Source organism: Ascaphus truei, chromosome 5 (assembly GCF_040206685.1).
Source record: "Ascaphus truei isolate aAscTru1 chromosome 5, aAscTru1.hap1, whole genome shotgun sequence".
Classification (NCBI taxonomy): Eukaryota; Metazoa; Chordata; class Amphibia; order Anura; family Ascaphidae; genus Ascaphus; species Ascaphus truei.
This window is the reverse complement of record NC_134487.1, coordinates 83,134,874-83,154,019: the sequence shown is the minus strand read 5'-3', so window position 1 is coordinate 83,154,019 and position 19,146 is coordinate 83,134,874. Positions and strand designations below refer to the sequence as shown.

The 19,146-nt window shown below is 41.0% G+C and overlaps 1 protein-coding gene across 1 annotated transcript in view; it reads left to right on the top strand.

The window, feature by feature from the left end:
* Nucleotides 1-19,146, top strand: part of SLC38A1 (solute carrier family 38 member 1) — a 58,162-nt gene that overhangs the window by 17,847 nt on the left and 21,169 nt on the right. The window contains exons 5-10 of the mRNA XM_075600131.1: nucleotides 8,706-8,779; nucleotides 10,484-10,576; nucleotides 16,078-16,159; nucleotides 17,627-17,709; nucleotides 18,163-18,221; nucleotides 18,334-18,462. Coding sequence (XP_075456246.1) covers nucleotides 8,706-8,779; nucleotides 10,484-10,576; nucleotides 16,078-16,159; nucleotides 17,627-17,709; nucleotides 18,163-18,221; nucleotides 18,334-18,462 — 520 coding nt within the window. The remainder of the gene's footprint in view (nucleotides 1-8,705; nucleotides 8,780-10,483; nucleotides 10,577-16,077; nucleotides 16,160-17,626; nucleotides 17,710-18,162; nucleotides 18,222-18,333; nucleotides 18,463-19,146) is intronic.

The window sequence follows — 19,146 nt, the reverse complement described above, 5'->3', positions numbered from 1 at the left end:
CGCACGGCCTTACTCAGGTCCTTGATCAGCTTGGCTTACACGCAGGCACTCCCTCAGTCACGCACGCACTCAGTCACGTACGCACTCCCTCAGTCACGCACGCACTCCCTCAGTCACACAATCTCTCACACACTCCCTCAGTCAGTCACGCACACTCAGTCAGTCAGTCACGCACACTCAGTCAGTCACGCATGCACACACACACACTGTCACGCACACTCAGTCACGCACGCACACTCAGTCAGTCACGCGCACTCAGTCAGTCGCACACACACCCAGTCACGCGCGCACACTCAGTCACGCGCACACACTCAGACAGACACACAGACAGACAGACAGACAGACACACACACACTCAGACAGACAGACACACACACACACAGACACGCACTCAGACACACACACAAGCACAGAATGCAGTAGAAGAGCACCTCCCCCGTAGCCTGTAACTCACATGCAAAGTTCCGTTCTACAGCAGCAGCAGCAGCAGCCGGCTAGAGCGAGCTCTGAGGAGGAGGGAGGAGGAGAGCAGAGGTAGAAGAGCCAGGAGCTGCAGTGCGGACGGAATCACTGCTATAGCTGCTGATTGATGGCACGCCCGATCTCCCCGTTCCCCCTGCCATCTGGCCCCGTTCCCCCTTACCTGCACTCCGGCTCAGTTAGGGACCACAATGAAGGAGGTTGCAGTATTGATGAGAGGTGCGCACGCACGCCGCTCCCTGGTGTCCGTACTCGCGAAGCACGCGTACGTACACAGGGGTATGGTGCAACTAAAAATAAATGTACGTACTTGCGAGTGTACGTAAAGCGGGTGTATGTAAAACGGGGTATGCCTGTATTGACATACTGTAACTTGAACAATATCCTTCTGTTGTCTCCTCCCTTCCTCCCCCCCCCCCCCAGGCTATATACTCACCATGTTCATAAACCTGAGAAGATTTTAGTCTCATTCATTTAAATGGAGCTGAACTCTTTTCCACCACTGGCTAAGTGGCTTCACAGCATATTGAATGGGGGCCAAGGTTTTGAGGCAAGTCTGATGGTATTGGGAAGGGAATTCCAGTATTGGAGTTCCGCCCAAACAACATATTAGAGACAGGCATTGTCAGAGGTTTTCGCAAAAGAGGGACAATTTTTTGGCAGAAAGGTGTGGACGTGTCTGGGAAACAATGGAGATGTAATCCAAGATGTATAGAGGGGTTTTTCTCAGGAAAGCTTTGGAAGTGAGAACAAGGATCTTGTATTTGATTAGGAAGGATATGTGGCGCGGTTTGTATGAAGAGCTGACAATGGAGGTTTGTAAGATAAATGATTCCAGCAGCAGCATTCTTAGTGATCTTTAGCGGGAATATGCAGTGCAGGCAGAGTCCAGCTAAGACGAGGCGGCATTAACTGAGACTGGATATTGTGAGGACTGTATTCACTATTGTAATCTGCTCACATTCCGAGACATTTAGTGTACTGTATATCTCGCTCCTTTGAGGAAGCTTTGACATTGTGTGTCAAAAATGTTTCACTTGACAGGACAAAACATCCTGACTCATTGTCTTGGAAAGTTTTGTGTGTCAGATCCCAAGGCTAATAAAGTCTTTTAATACCTAAAATATTGCAAATGTAATCTGTAGCTATCTGATTCTGATTTTACTTTTACATCTAAGAAAATATATTTTTTGAGGCGAGGCACACCTCGAAGTGAAATAATTGAACTTAAAACCTATAATTGAGTTAACGCTGTCTCACTGTGTCGGTCAGTGCAAATTGATTACTGATTGCCACAAAAAGATGCATTCGGTGGTATTGCTTATTGTCCCTATTTTTAAAATACAACAATGAACAATGAGAAGCATTCGTCTTCATTTTGAACTAAACATAAAGAGAGGAAGCTTTGTCTATTGTTTTTCAGAATGATGTAATTTTTGTTGTCCACAGCCTCATTTTCTAGAGTCTGTAAAAAGAAATTGCACCAATTTAAAGCATGAACAAAATACAGATGAAGAGAAACAATGGCCTATGCTAAGAAGTAACCTGGGGAATAGTCAGGCACAATTCCAGGGTCAAAACTCAGGCAGCTACAATAGATGAGGTAATTGTCACTGGAAATTGGGGAGCAGCCTTTTCCGGATCAGTGTAACTCAGCTTAAAGCAGAGATCAAATTCAGCATCATTATCAGTCATTGGTGCCATTCAGAATTTCAAAACCCACTGTGCAAGACCCTTTCTAGGCAGAGGGTGTCAGTGATTGCTCACAATGAATTCACCATTTGTAGCTTAGTGAATATCTATTCACTGCTGGTGTGTCTATATAGTCATTTACAATCATGCTGTTCTTTTTTAGCAAGTCTTCAATTTATATAGGTCATAGTTTTGATAAAGATACTAATTTACTAGTTTATAGCAAACAATTATTCCCGTCTTTATGTTCAATCCTTTCAGGGTGATATAGGCCCCTGGTCTGCCTTATATGTCATTATTGTTAAATGTGTCTCTATGCCGATAATGTGTATCTACCTCTCCATTTTTATTTATATATTCTTAAATTCTAAAAGATTAAACCTAAACAAACTTTGAACAAATCTCCTTATTAGCATGGCCTTCATTTTAACTTAGAATGAGATTGAGGAAACATATGTAATATTCTCTATTTCATGGGCTGACTCCTTCAAGATTTATCATAGAATATTTGTTGGAACAAAGACCCTTAGAATTTAACAGCAAAAAAGAACCACTTGGCCCATTCCCCTATTTGTTGTAAAATCTCAGACCCTGTTTGATGTTTGGTTTTCTTTCATATTGAGGGTAGCCTTACTGTGCGCTGCACACAACGCACAGCCCTCTGGGGCAGGCCCCAGTTGGCACACTCAAGCCGCGATGTGCGACCGCCTTGGCCAAAAGACAAGATCTTTTTTTTTTGGCGCGGTAGCCGGGATTGGCCATGTGACATCATGGCCACGCCCCCATCCCCGTCGGATCTTTGCTCTTCAAAGCAGACCACAGGTCGCAGCTGAAACCGTCTCTCGTCTCTCCCAAGCTGTAGATATTAAGGTTCATTAGTCTTTACCAATAACTTTTATGATGTAGACCAGGGGTGCTCAACTCCAGTCCTCCAGTCCCTGAGCCTCTGATAGAGCCACCTGTGCTGAAGCTTCGATATCCTGAAAATCTGACCTGTTGGGGGACTTGAGGACTGGAATTGAGCACCCTTGATGTAGACCATGCACCATTTTAGCAGCCCTTCTTTGCACGATCTCTAATAAATATTAAGCCCTTCTAGAGATAGGGTCTAGACAACATTGACCATTGTATTTTAAATGAGGTCTGAGAAGAAAATCTAGAATGAATAAAACTGAACAGAATGTGTGATAATTATTGTATGCGCTTATTCAGTATCCTGTAAGTTTCCCTTCCCTGTGCTGGAAAAAGAATCAGCTCGACAAATGAGTCATGCTACTACTTCTGAATACAAAATATAGAAATCCATTGTCTATCAAGAAGAAGGATTATGTGTATCCTTGTGTAGTTATGGAAATACGGAGAAGTGCTATACCATTGTTTCATAACAATTCAGCCAATGCTAAAATGGCTGTAAACACTGAGCAGAAGAGACATGGAAAGACACAAAAGTGTCCTGTAGTTCAGGGGTGCGCAAACTTTTCCCTGCTGCGCCCCCCTGTCTGCACTGCACCCCCCTCCTTAGCTTGTCTTCGGCGTGATCACATGACCCCGCCACTGACACCAATGGAAAAACGCAATGGCTATGTATGTAGTTTACTGCAAGACATGACAAATAATTTGCGACAATCGCGGGGTCCCCAGAGCTGGATTGTCAGATCTTCTTAGGTTAAAAAACAAACATTTTGGGTTGAATTATTGATTAAAATTGTGTCGGTTTCCTTTTACTGAAAATCCAATTTAAAGAAATAACTAAAAGTAAGAACTCAAGTAAAATAATAAAAAATAAATTTTCTGAACACATTTCAAATCGAAGTCCAGCTCAACCAGTCACTATGTTCCTAGCACTGGGATTTCCTGTCACCATCTATTATTTCACTTCACATTATAGCATGAGGCAATAGTATGAATGTTAATTGTAACAAAAAATGTGAATTTTTAAAAATACTTTGAACTTTGTTTGATCAATATTTACAGTACATTTCCTATAGGAAATAATATATTGCTGTGTATGTCACTTCTGGATACTTTGCTATGAAGGAGCTTATTCCAAATCTGCCCCAGTCGGTAAAAATCCCCAAAGACTTCAATGTGGATTTTTAGTCGCAAAGGGCCACCTCGGAAGATATAGAATTACCGCCTAAAGCAGCAATCCTGCCTAAAATTAATATTATTTTTGTTAACATAATTGGATATAGGTTATCTACGTTGTTTTTAACTCAGGGGACCCCCTGTTTCTGGTATACTTATAGCATGTAAATGGCCGTCCAATAGGAAGCCTTGAAGGAAGGAAGTTGTGGCTTCCTGTTGGTCCGCGGGACACGCAGGTTTTGGGGCCATATTGAACTCCCAAAAGGAATCAACACACCAGTTCCTATACAGTTAAGTATCTCGGGACCCAGGTGGTCCTCGGAGCTGAAAATAACACGGTTCAGCTCAGGGGGATCCTGTGGTTCCAATGCCTTTAAAATATATGTAACACTCCCTGCCCGGCTATAAAGGAGTTTACATAGGTGTCTGTGTTGTTGGCCACTCCGGTGCATTACTTTTGTTAGGGCTGCTGATCCGTGCAGGCAGATGGCAATGATGGGCGCCAGGAACTTTGTTGTTATTAGACAAAACAGTCTTTATTCATACTATAGACAGGAACAACTCTTCCTGGGCTGCATCATTGCAGGCCTGAGAAGGCGCATCGCTTTAAAGCTGCAGTTCAGGCTCCCGTTTTGTTTTTTTTAACTTCAATAGTTTAATGTGGGCAATCTCTACTTACCTAAAAAAAACTGCATAGCTGCCGGTCAATTCGTTCTCCGTCTATTGATCGGCAAAGTTTGGCGACATCTTTAAATATGGGGAATGTAAATCGTTGCTATAGGAACAAGCATGCTTGTTAAAATTGAATACAAGAAAATTGGTCTTTCAAAGTTGTTGTTTTTTTTAAACAGAAAATGCTAAAAGTATTTTTTCTTACTACAGAACTGATTTATTAAAAAATACACATGCAGGATATTGCTTGAACTGCAGCTTTAACATGGTATGGGGTTCTTTAATTCATGTTGTGGTTAACCATGTTTCTTGTGATATTCTCAATCCCTACCTTTCCAGGGTCCCAGCAGGGGATCCCCTTCCTCACTGTGGAAGGATAGGGAGTCATTAACTCTACCCTACCCTGCTCACCTCACATACAGTACTCTGGTACTGAGGTCGCAGGGGATGATTCTTCATACGTGCATGGCACTTTATTCTGTCGGGATCCTGCTTAAGTTAATGTGTCATGACTTCTAATGATCCTGACTTCAGATTAGTCCGAGGGCTACAGATCAATCAAGAACACTGATCTGTTGAAGCCTTTACTTCTCCAGCTTCCTTTACTAGGGGCTTTACTTTAAAGAACACTTCCCTGCTCTGGAAAACAATAAATTAAACTCCTACTCCTACAATTGAGATCCCTCCCTGATCTCTACTACCAGGATCTGAGGGTTGAATCCTTCTGCCCTTCTATTATCACCTCTCCTCCACTCCTTGTCTCCAGAAAAGGGGCAGAGCCAGGCCTCTGGCTGGTCCTTTGCAAACGCACTTTAGGCACATTCCCTGTAAACATTCTGTCGTATCTAAAGGGGAAGGTGTTCAGTATCTGAATCCTTCCACCCATTACAGACAAAAGAAGGGGGGTTACACTCTCCCCTTACAAAATATACATGTTGGCCTCAACATCTCAGTCCTTTACTAGAGATACCTTTTCATAGAGCATGTTATACAGTGCATGCCGACAACCAATATACCACTGTTTTCCACTAACACATCTATTGATAATAGAGGTATAACTAAAACCTGAACATAGTAATCAGCACATACTACCGGTAACCCCACTGCCTATTATTCCATATCTTAGGGCCTATGCCACGCATTAGACTTTGGGGATACTTACCCCTAACAGGGACACTCCCCATTCTCACTGTTACTTTTCTTGAATACCAACACTTCCCAGAATATATATGACCCAATCCTTGGAATACAGCCACAATTCCTGTAAAACCGCAATTTGAAGCATGAATAATGTGCATTTAAATACACAAAATACATTTATGTAATACATTTTCTTTTATTACGACCCACTGTAATGGTGGACCGACAACATACACAGAGGGTTTTTATAACATTTATACTAAAAGCACATTTTCATCAATATATTCCACCCGATCTATATATATATATATATATATATATATATATATATATATATAGACCCATATTTGCTTATATGCTCTTTTACCGCTTCCACTACTCAATGAGGCCGATGATACTCTGTGGCCCTCATAACTTTCTCACTCACATACGGGTAATCATTCCCTGCTGTCATTATGCGCACCTGATCCCTCCCGTACTACAAGGTCAGCGCAACTTAAACGGGGAGTATAGGGAGCCCCTGTCAATACTCATATTAGTGGCTCATCCACCACCGGTGGGGCCATAGCCATATCCGTAGTACATCAGCATTGTAATACAGTCTATCATCAATACTGTCCGCTCTCTCTCTCTTTCGCTTAATGGTGTCTTTTTGTTCCTCTGTGAGTCTTCCTGCTTCCCACCAGGATGCACCTCTGCCAGCACGGCAACTGATCACCTTGGTCAGATTGAATTTAGGCACATACCCTGTAAACATTGTGTCATATCTAAAGGAGTAGGTGTTCAGTATCTGACTCCTTTAACCCATTACACCCATATAGTAACCCCAAAGATGGTGTGTGTGTGTGTAAGGCTGGTTGTCCCATCTTCCATCCCCCATTCTATATCACACAGACAATATAATGTTGAAATATTCTTTCAAATATACAAATTACTGGTTTTTTTATTGCAATCATCATTTGATATGCTAAAATAAGCATTTATCACTCAAGCTTCGTCCCATTGGCGTCTATAGTGAATATAGCAGCTATCTTAATTTTAGTCAAACGTGTATGATTTTGGATATCCGAAATATTTAAAATATGGAGAGGGAAAATATTGAATATCTATCTAAAAGGAAAATATATTGTAAAGCATAATGACTCTGTGAAATGGCTACATTAACAAAAAACGATATGAACTCCGGACTAAGGCCTGGGACATAGTAAGCGCTTAGGTGCTGATGTTCGCTCTCGCTTGCTGCCGCTCGCTCTACCAGGAGCTTTTTGCTGTCCTGATAGAGGAGACAGCAAGCACGCTTGGGAGGCGGGTATCACTGTGTGTGTGTGTCACTTGGTAGCTGTCAGTGTGTGTGTGTCACTTTGAAGTGGTCTGTGTGTTTGTGTGTCACTGGGGAGTGTGTGTGTGTGTGTGCGTGCGTGCGTGCGTGCGTGCGTGCGTGCATGCGTGTGTGTGTGTATTATATAATATTTTAAAAATTAAAAAAAAGACATGTGAGAATTAATTATTTATTAACATTGTGCAACTTTGATAAATATATTCATGCACGCGCACACACATACACAATCATACACACACACACACACACACACACACACACACACACACACACACACACACACACACACACACACACACACACACAAAGGCACACACATACACACACATGCATACACACACACATGCATACACCTACACACACACACAAGGCACACACACATGCACACAGATATACATACACACACACATATGCACACACACACACGCATACACACACACACACACACACACACACAAAGGCACACACACACACATACATACACACACACGCACACACATGCATACGCACACACGCACATGCACACACACACATGCACACACACATGCACACACAGACACACACACACGCAGGAGACATGGATCGGGGCAGAAGGGGGACAGACCGTCAGGGGGCGGGCCGGGGGCGGCGCGTCACTGGTCGGGGGCAGGCCAGTGACGTCACGGAGCTGGTTCGCCCTTATTGGGCGAACCGCTCACGTGACCGGCCTGTCTCGCCGGCAAGCGGGGGAATTTTAAATTCCCCTAAGACCTGCGCTTCCGCAAGTGCGCGGAAGCGCAGGTGAACCCCTACTAAAGCCGCTCTAATTGCGGCTGTAGGGGCTCAGTGCTGAGCGGGAGCGCGCGTCAGCACGCTTCCGCCAGCAAGCGCCAAACATGGCCAAGGCCTTACGCATCTTCCGTCACCGGTGGATACCCTAAAGCAGCAATCCTCCCAGAAGAATATGAGTTTAACTCCTATACTGTAATGTTAAAAGAATTGCACTGCCTAAGAAGTATGGTCCTAACTGTTTGCAGCAAAGATTTCCAGTGTGTTTGTAACTAAATATACTTGCATAGTTTCCAGCTTAACTAAAAACATGTTGTAAGTACACATTGAATTTATTTGGATTTCTTTGAATTGTGAGAATCGCACTGTACCTTACGAAAAGTACATTATGTCATACTTTTCTCATCTGTTTTTGTCTGAGAAATACAGCCAAGTACTTTATTCTATGTTAGCTAACTGGTTATTACTTGGATTTGCTTTGTGCTTAACTGCAGCCTTACATTTATTCTTGCTTTTTGTTTTCTAGGTTGCTTTTGATTTCAGTAACCCTGTTATCGGTTTATTCTATAAACCTTCTACTAAAATGTGCAATGGAGACAGGTACTTTTCATTTTTTTTTTAAATTATTGAAATATTTTGTTTGTATAAGGAGTATTAAATAAACAACTATATTTAACAAGTAATTTGTGATGACACTGTTGGCCTCATTCATTTAGCACTTCAATAACATCAACGCACAGTATATGTGACTAAAATGGTTTTGCACCTAAAGTGATCAATAGAGCACACCAGTTGTGTTCCGTTCACAAAGAGAGCATGTTTAATAATTTTACCAATCCTAAACACAGGGCGATGAAGCGACTTTTTCAGTGTCAAAAAGAACTGGTGCGAGGTTCTCCTGCTTTAAAAGCAGTGTTGTTACAACTAGACCAGGGGTAGCCAACTCCAGTCCTCAAGAGCTACCAACAGGGGAAGTTTTTAGGATATCCCTGCTTCAGCACAGGTGGTGCAGTCTTCGACTATGCCACTGATTGAGCCACCGGTGCTGAAGCAGGGATATCCTGAAAACTTGACCTGTTGGTAGCTCTTGAGGACCTGGAGTTGACTACCCCTGAACTAGACCACTTCTTCTCTCCAAAAACAGGTCAGTGTATTAAGTCAGACGTTGGAATGTGATCAATGTTTTCATAAAACTTTGCAAACTTGAGTGCGTAACAGCTATGACTGTAAGAGAGTCTTTGTGCTGAATGTACGGGGTTTACCCTGCTACAGAGCCCATGCCTCAAGTTACATTTTTCATAATCCTTCCAGATGCAGACTGCTTTCTTTTTTTTTTACAATGTAAAACTGTTTGTAATCACAGGATTAAAAATCAAGGAATACGTAGTTGAATCGCTCTGCAATTACATCAAACAATTATTGGGTGTGGTCTTGGGACATTGCAAACGTTGGGTTACCATGAAACTATCACTCTTGAAGGATCCAAATGGCCTTTTAGGGATATCTCTACTAAGTCCTGTTAAGTCAGGACTCATAACGTGACGTTATACCTGTCTTGGCGTTACTCCAATCCAGACTCTGAAATAGGTGTTTAACTCAAGTTTAGAAAGAGGAGAGTGACATAATGCTGGAAATAAAGCTATTTTAGTTAACCCATGCTTTACTGTGGCCTTACACCCATCGATACTACAGAGCCTGGTAACATTAAGTCCACGCATTTGTGGAAATGCAATGTTAGGGGAAATCCTAATTTGCATATCATTTGCATGTCATTGTCACTCACTAATGCCAGTTATAGTTGACGGTAGAAAACACGACTTAACATTACGTTTCTATTCTTTGAAAATACAACGATGAGCTTAATTAATATTAAGTGACTTAACTGAGCTTCGTGGAGTGGAGCATTATGATGTTATTATTTAATAGCAATGCAACTCCTGCAATGCCTTATTTCCATTATAACCACATTTGGAACCCAAAAAGCTAAATGGTTGTTATTTCATATTGTGTGCAAAGGGAACCATTAATGCAAGCACTGATAATTGTGCATCTCTGCAAAGCACAGTTTATTGCGGTTTGTTTTAGTTTTGATGTAGAAGATTATGGGACTTATCAGGCGAAGCGGCTGGTCCTTTGGCCAAAATTACCTATTTAAGCCAATGGGGAATTCAAGCCAAAAATATCTCAATCGGCCGTTTGGGCTGATGAGTAATAAGCCTTTATGTAGTGGGAAATATTGATAAGTAATAGCCGTTTTTGAGATGAACATACAGTCTGTTATCTTTCAACTCTTCATTTTACTAGAGTGCATGGTATACGAAAAATTAGGGGAGCACGTGTTTGGTACCCCGGGAAAGCTGTTAGTATTTGGATCGACTTCTCTTCAAAACATTGGAGGTAAGTAACCACTGTAATGAAAAGTAAGCACAACATGTATACATTAATATAGTTATCCTCTGCTTTCTGATCCCTTAATATATGCTTATTTCCTTTCCATTCTTAGGGGAACATTTACTAAAATCTCGGGACTATATATTTCAAAGTCTCCAGGTTGTAAATCTAGCACAAAAAAAACTGCATCAAAGCAAAAGGTCCTATTGTATCCCATAAAAACCTTATTCTTTGATAAATATGATACCATTTTTGCTGATGTTTTGCAGCTGGGAGACGTTGCTACAGTACACTGCCTCATTAGAATTACAAGGACTAACTGAGCATTAAGTCATTTTCAGAGGAAATATGGAGTATTGGATACTTTTAAATAAAAAGTATACAAATAGACCTGACAACATATTGATTTAAAGGACTCCTACTGCAGTACAGTGTCTCAGGGTTCTGCTGCCCAAACTTCGTAAAACACCAAACTATACCAGTCACTCTCTTGGGAGACTGTGGTTCCACTTCTAGGCACATGCAGTGATATCACAAACATGGCAGACATTTTTCACATGCAACAAAAACTAGAAAGGTCATACAGAGAATATAATAAATACAGTACCTGTTGTGGTAATTTCATAGCTGACATCGGAGATAAAGGAGACATTAAAGCCGGCGAATTAAAGAAAAAAGTTTTTTTTATATGAGTAGAATTGAAGCAGGGGTCTCCGGAGCCCCCTTCTTCCAGAGATACTTAGCTCAGAAGTAGGTGCCGGTAGCAGCTCTGGCTCAGCAAGCAGGGCTTTAAAGTTTGAAGCTCCCGTGTCGCATGGGCCAATAGGAAGCCGCATCGATGATGTCATGGCTTCCTATTGGCTTGCAGGACATGAAATCTCTGAACAGGGCTGCCAAAAAGAAGGATCCAGCGCTCCACGGATTTTGCAAAATTTCAAAATTTATTGCGCCATACACAACGACCGTTTCGACCTTAATAGGTCTTTTTCAAGTGAAAAGGCATAATGCCAAAGACAACAAACAGGATATATATACACACACCCCAAAAAACAAAATAAAGTGATAAACCCCAAACAGCTGAACATCTAGCACTTAGCACATTTGTTTCTTATCAAAAGTCTTATCTTTGAACTCCGGATTAGCTGTAGTGTGATTCCTCAGCTTCTTCTCTTAATCCCCACTGCTGTAAGTAATCCTCCTTTATTCCGGATGAGAACCGGAAATGCGTCACATGTAGGCACCTCTTGCGTTCCATGGTAGCCTCTCTGCGTTCCAGCGTCGATTCCTCTCTGTTCCGGATGCCGAACGGAAGTGCGTCATGCACAGACGCCCTCGTGCGTTCCAGGACCTTCAGCTATGCGTTCCAGATGAGAACCGGAAGTGCGTCACATGTAGGCACCTCTTGCGTTCTATGGAAGCCTCTCTGCGTTCCAGCGTCGATTCCTCTCTGTTACGGATGCCGACCGGAAGTGCGTCATGCGCAGGCGCCCTCATGCATTCCAGAACCTTCAGCTATGCGTTCCAGCGTCGATCAGCCGATCGATTGGTCCCACAGCCGAAGTCCTGCGATATCACGGTCCTGCTTCGCTTTTCTTGAGGCTATACCTTTAGCTCTCACGGTCCTGCTTCGCTTTTCTTGAGGCTATACCTTTAGATCTCCTGGGTTCACCCACCATCGTGGCTTTCATCCTCAGGAGCCTGTGGTCATCAATTTCTTCATGGGTGGGATTAAGTCCATGTGTGGGAATAGATAATACATACTTGTGCAGCTTTGGTGAAATAAAGATAATCAGAAACATGTACTAATGTGCTTATGCTTTCTCCCATGTGAAATAAAATTTATAAAAATAGAATTTAGGGCTATACAGTGTTTTGTTTTTGCATATTTTATTGAGGTTTGTGAAAACGCCTGGCAGCAACAACCACTACTTCAGCCTCCAGTTTATCTTTTAGATAAGAAACACCCAAATTAAATATAATTATTCAACCCCTTGGGGTGTACTGTGTCCATCATATATGTCCAAAAAGTTTCTCGCTGTAATAGCAGAGTTTCTCTGTCCTGACCTGTGTTACCTGCTCTAATATGTTCGATGCCCATAATTCTCAGTGATGCGGTAGTGTGTTGATGCTCTATACAATGAGTGATCAGTACAGTATCATCAGACATATTCCGTATCCTACTCTTATGCTCAGTGTATCTCGTTTTGAGCATTCGGTTGGTCTTTCCGACGTACATGAGCCCACATGGACATTTGATTATGTACACAACATGAGTAGTGGTACATGTAATTCTATTACGTATACTGTATTTCTTACCACTTCTAGGATGTAAGAATTCACTACCGGTTATTAAGCTATTACAGACTGAGCAATTACAACATCGAACACAGCCTGGTCTGGGTTCACTCAGAAAATGTGGTTGAACATAATGCTCACTTCTATCTGCTTTGATTAAAATATCCTTAAGATTGGCCCCTCTCTGGTAGGGGAATCTAGGATATCTCTCACAAATGGGACTTAGGGCAACATCTGTCTGTAACACTCTCCAATGCCTCCTAATTGTTTGTTTAACAAATTTGCTAGCCGTAGTAAACTTGCTAACAAATGTCATAATTTCAGACTTGTCCCTAGAGACATTTAATGAGGGCTCCCTTTCTAGTGCTTGTGTGACATCCTTTTTTCTATGACCTCTTGAGAGGAATCTTTCTTTTATATCTTTTACCGTATTCTCAAGCTGTTCTGGCCGGTCAATAATCCTACTAGCCCTAATTTTCTGTGAAAAAGGGAGCATTTGTTTAAGGGTGTCAGGGTGAAAACTGGCACCATGTAGGGTAGAGTTCTTATCGGTTGGCTTCCGATATAAATCTGTGTGTGTGGTATGACCATCATAACTAATTAGAACATCCAGAAATGATATTTCTGTTTTGCTCCAATTGTTTGTGAATTTCACTGGTGTAGGTATTACATCCAAGTATTCAAAGAACTCAATCAGTTCTAACTCTGACCCCTCCCAAACAAAGAACAAGTCCTCTATGTAGCGTCCATAGTACAACATTGTAGTATAGTAAATTGTGTTTCTAATGTATGTCTCTTCGAAGTCCGCCATAAAAAGATTGGCATATGAGGGTGCCACATTGCTCCCCATTGCAATTCCCGTTGTTTGGTTTAAAACATCTAAAAGTGTGCAGCATATTACTGTTTATTTGATCTCTGAACAGGGGACATATTGTGAGCCCTGGTAGCCGAGGAGAGCAGCTACCAGCAGGTATCTCTGGAAGCAGGGGGACCCCGAAGCTGAAATACACGGGTTTCAGCTCCAGAGACCCCCTGCTTCAACCCAATATATATTTATTTTTTTAATTCGCTGCCTTGCATTGCTTCTTTAACACTGAAAAATATTTACAATGCATTGTGCTCTGAACTAGAGATGTGCAAATTTGCCAATTTTCAGTTCGGTAATTTAGCAATTTAACAAAATTTAGTGGGGGAAGTTATGTGTAATAGCAATAAACTCAATTATGTAACCTGGATGGTGGCTGAATGAAGCCGCTGTTTCCCTTACCTGCTGCTGGAGCAAGGAGTACAGCCAACCCGCAATCTAAGGAGAGGCTTTGGTTAATAACCCACAAATGGTTGGGTGGTAAACCAATGTATTAACGGGGAATAATAATAGAGACGATAACGTAGAGGAGCCATACTTCCTATATGTACCGACTCAGGGTCTTTTGTTAAATAGCTAAATAAATATGTATACATATATAAATCTTTATGGACATAAGTTAATGAAGAAACACATACGTGAATAAACCAGAAATCAGTTCAATAGCAAATATTTCTGAACGAATACTTAAATAGTCCATTCTCTAATGTACCTGGCAACGATTTATTCATTTGTTGGTAGTTGTTTTCACTATCGAAACTTCCTTAAGCCTTTGGGGGGCCTATTCTAGTAGTTTTGAAGTGTGACAAACTGCTTCAAAAGTGCCCTTTAGCAGCGGATTGGCATGTTTTGCTATTCTGTAAACCCATGCATGTCTAATCCGTATGTAAAAGGATTTTTTAGAAGCGGTTTCACTGGTTCGGTTGTCAAAAAAGCCTCCAAAAACTGCAGTTCTCGTAGCTCCGTTATGCAAATCGTATCTAAAAACCTCACGTTTTTTCACTGCACGGGTGTCGAGATTGTTTATGCGAGTTACATCCAGAGCCTGAAATATGGGTTTGTCTGAGAGAGCAGAACCCATCAGTCAGACTGGGGATGGAGCTAGTACCACCTCAGGTCATTCCACTTCTAGAGCAAGTTTATCACTGTTTATATACGCCTTTTAGAAGATGCCATTCGCAATAAAGAGGAGGGTTTTTCCTCACATTTCATTCCACTATTTCTGAACATGCCAAACCGTGTGGTTTGACAATGATTACGTCTGAGCTACAGTATTAAAATAGGCCCCTAGGTGAGAGTTTTATGCATTATCTTTGGAGAGACAGATTAAATCATTTTCTGTTTTTTGAAATGTAAATTTCTTAGGAAAGTTACTTGTTTAGTTTATTTTTTTAGTTACTCCACTGTTTCCAACCTTTTTTTGGTTAAGGAACCATCGAATTATATTGCGAAACTCTGCGAAACCCCGACCCTCTCAAATAGCGCGTCTGAGATCAGATGCATTGTAAGAAACCCAACCCTCTCTAATAGCGCGTCTGAGATCAGATGCATTGTAAGAACCCCAACCCTCTCTAATAGCGCTTCTGAGATCAGATGCATTGTAAGAACCCCAACCCTCTCTAATAGCGCTTCTGAGATCAGATGCATTGTAAGAAACCTGTCCCTCTCTAATAGTGCTTCTGAGATCAGATGCATTGTAAGAACCCCAACCCTCTCTAATAGCGCTTCTGAGATCAGGTGCATTGTAAGAAACCCCAACCCTCTCTAATAGCGCTTCTGAGATCAGGTGCATTGTAAGAAACCTGTCCCTCTCTAATAACAAGTCTGAGATCAGTTGCATTGTAAGGAACCCCAACCCTCTCTAATAGCGCTTCTGAGATCAGATGCATTGTAAGGAACCTGTCCCTCTCTAATAGCGTGTCTGATAAGATGCATTGTAAATGCTTCTGTACTTTGTACAATTTTCTAATGGCCTGAAAATTGCAGGGAACCCTTTACGGATGCCAGTGGAGCCCACGGTTCCTAGGAACCCTGGTTGAAAAACACTGAGTTACTGTATCCATATATTGGTACACAATCCGCAGATGGAGGTGTCTTTTGATGTAGCAATGTAACTTGCCTCTCTCCCCTCCTCTGTTTAAGTGAATATTATGCAACACTTTAGCTTGGTGAAATCACGTTTCTGTTCAAATAACTCATAACTTACTAATTAGATAGAGAATAGTAAAGCATTCACTACACCAATCACACCAAAATTAAATGAAAATTACTTTTTTTCTGAGGTAGACAGCCTCCATATTCATACAGTGAGATACAAGATATTAAATCTATTTTTTTTCCCCCACAGCAATGCTGAGCTACTTATTCATAGTAAAAAATGAATTGCCCTCTGTGATTATATTCCTCATGGGAGAAGAAGAAGATTTTACGTAAGTTTTGTATTTTTTTTAGATTTAACGCAAGACCTAACGAGGTCTATTAAAGGAGCAATTCATGCAATATCCTAAGGGTGGTTTAAAAAAAAAATCAGTCCTGTGGTATTAGATAATACTTACTAAAACATATTTTTTTAATTCAACTCTTAGGGCCATTTTAATGAGATTTAATATACTGAGCATCCTTTGATTTCTATAGCAGGTGTTATCACACCTCTCCAGCAGTGCAAAATCTTTGTAGCACTTTCATGTTTGTGGTAATTTGCTGTTGATATTCCCAGCAGTTTGAGCTGCAAACTGTAACAATAGATAATGTTACCTTAGTAATGTAAGAATACATTGTAGCTGCTGAGTTACACTGAGTGAATCATTGATTGAAACTGAAAGGCAGGCTTTTAGTGAACTCTGGGAAGCAGGATTTTGCTGATTGATCACGGGAGAACTAATCGATCGTCAGCTTAGGTAATTAATTGCCAATTAAGGTAATCAAAGGCTGCATATATTACAACAAAAAAATATTTATCTTTTTACGTGCCGCTTGGACTGCCTCATTAAGGTAGCCGGTTTATTGTTGGCTACACAGCTTTGGAGAGTGGGATGATTTGGTAACAGTGTTTTGAACATCACCTACTGTTCCATTAATAATTTAGCTCACAAGTACAGATGCAGCAAGACTTAGCTCTTCGGTGCCGCGGCCGCTCACTGTCAAGCGACCGCAGTGGTCCCTGCACCAAAGGATTACCGCTGCGGGGCGGTCCCATTCAGACGCGTGGACCCTACTCAGTGTGATCGCAGCAGACACTGTCCCCAGCGCAGCAGACTTCTGCTTGTTCGTCTGTGGCACTGGGGATAGTAAGTCTTACTACATCTGTGGTCAGTGCTTATTGTTCATGACTGGAATCCTGTTAGTAGAATTGTTGAATTGCATCTATCCTATTAAACACCATCAGTGTCAGAGGGGCCTGTGGGAGCGTTTTCTATTCATAACGCAGGGTGACATACTTGTATACAGTTCCAGTAAGACTAGAGATACCAGTACCTGAACTTTTGTGATGCCTGTAATCGTTTTAATCGCCCTGCTTTAACATATACTTTCCCCCTTTTTTTCCCCCAACTATATTTTATTGAATTATATTAAAATAATAAGAGAACATTTTAAATACAACAATGAAGTAAAACAATTATGAGTAAAACACAAAGTCATGTAGAAATAACATGTATAATTAAAGCCTATGGGGGGGGGGATAAATAATAAAGTAAACTAATATTATATGCTACAAGTAGGTTTAATAATCAAATAGATCCCAAAAAATATTAATTATTGATATTAAACCTGTCGAGATTTACACTCTCTTTAGTAACCGTAATATCTCTGTATCCAGCAGGAAATCTTTGAATAGTAACTGAACATGTATTTATATATGTATACTGATATTTTCCCTGTTAACACTTGTTTTACAGGGCATGGTATGTGGAGGGACGCATCCTTGTAATCATTGTGACCATTCTTATTATATTTCCACTGTGTCTTCTCAAGAATCTAGGTATGAATGTATATGATTGTCAGTAAAGGACGTGCAAGCATCACTTTAACAGTACTGTACACTGTAACTTCACCGTACATAGTTTGAATTCAATGAAAACACTCTATACTATGTATCACCGTCTGTGACATCGTAACAGTTATCTCATATTTCTTTGTTATGGTTAACCATGTTTTAAATTTATATCCCAATGTGGGTCTGTCAAAAACACAGCAATAACAAATATCTGGGAACCCCCGGGTTTCCAGTACTATTAAAAAATCCCCATCCCACCCCAACTCTACACACACGCACGCACACACACACACACACACGCACACCAGCTTTAATAATACATTTATTCTTCATCTCAAAGTCAACAATTTGTACCAAACTGAAACAAATTTATTTTGGTTAAAAAGCTGCATCAATAAAATGAGCCTGGAAGTGACTTGATCTCTTTGATTTATACAGGTTATCTTGGATACACCAGTGGCTTCTCCCTGTCCTGTATGTTTTTTTTCCTGGTGGTGGTAAGTTAGACTAGTACTTGCATTGATTGGTCAGCATAGCTGCATTAACATTTACATTGTACAAAGGTTATTTTTCATTGGTTTCTTACACTGTCATTTCTTCCTAATACAGGTGATCTACAAAAAATTTCACATACCGTGCCCTTTAATGGAAGCAAATGTAACATCGCACGCTTTTCCAATACAGAATGGAACAATTGACGAAATGTGTACAGCGAAGTATTTTACATTCAATTCCAAGGTAATCTTTTGATACGGTATTTATTTTTTTCAAGATTATCAATTGATTTTACAAAACATCATGGAAGCAAAAATAATGTCCTTGCTCTCTACTACCCTGGCTCATGAATACTCAGTGTGATTATACATCCCATCTAATAATTAGATCAACTTGAGGTTATATACTTACATCATGTATAAATATTTATAACGACTAAATACTATATTGACATATGAAATATATGGTTGTGAAAATACACAACACCGGCGATATATTTGAAGTTAGCGCTCATCCATTTGTTTGCTTTTAAAATTAGAGCTATACAATATTCCTGCACAAGTGGAGAGTGTTGCATTATAGCAGTGACTTAGATTAAATTAAAAATATAATTCACACTCATCCAGACTAAATCCAAATGTTACTAAACAGCGGTAAGCATTAGCACCCCTTCAAGTGAATGGGACTTTAAGTGCAGGTAAGACTGTGCACCATTTAGTAACTTTGTGATAGCTGTTGTTATCAATTGCTAACAGTCATTCAAGTTTGTGATGTAATTAGGTGTTACTATATACACAACCACTCAGTCCAAGGCGTCAAATGATACTGCAGAGTGATGTCACACGCATGTCCCCGTGACAACGGGGTGACGTCACGTGACCCTGCGGTGTCATATGACGCCGCCGAGTAAGGTAAGGGGGCCGCGAG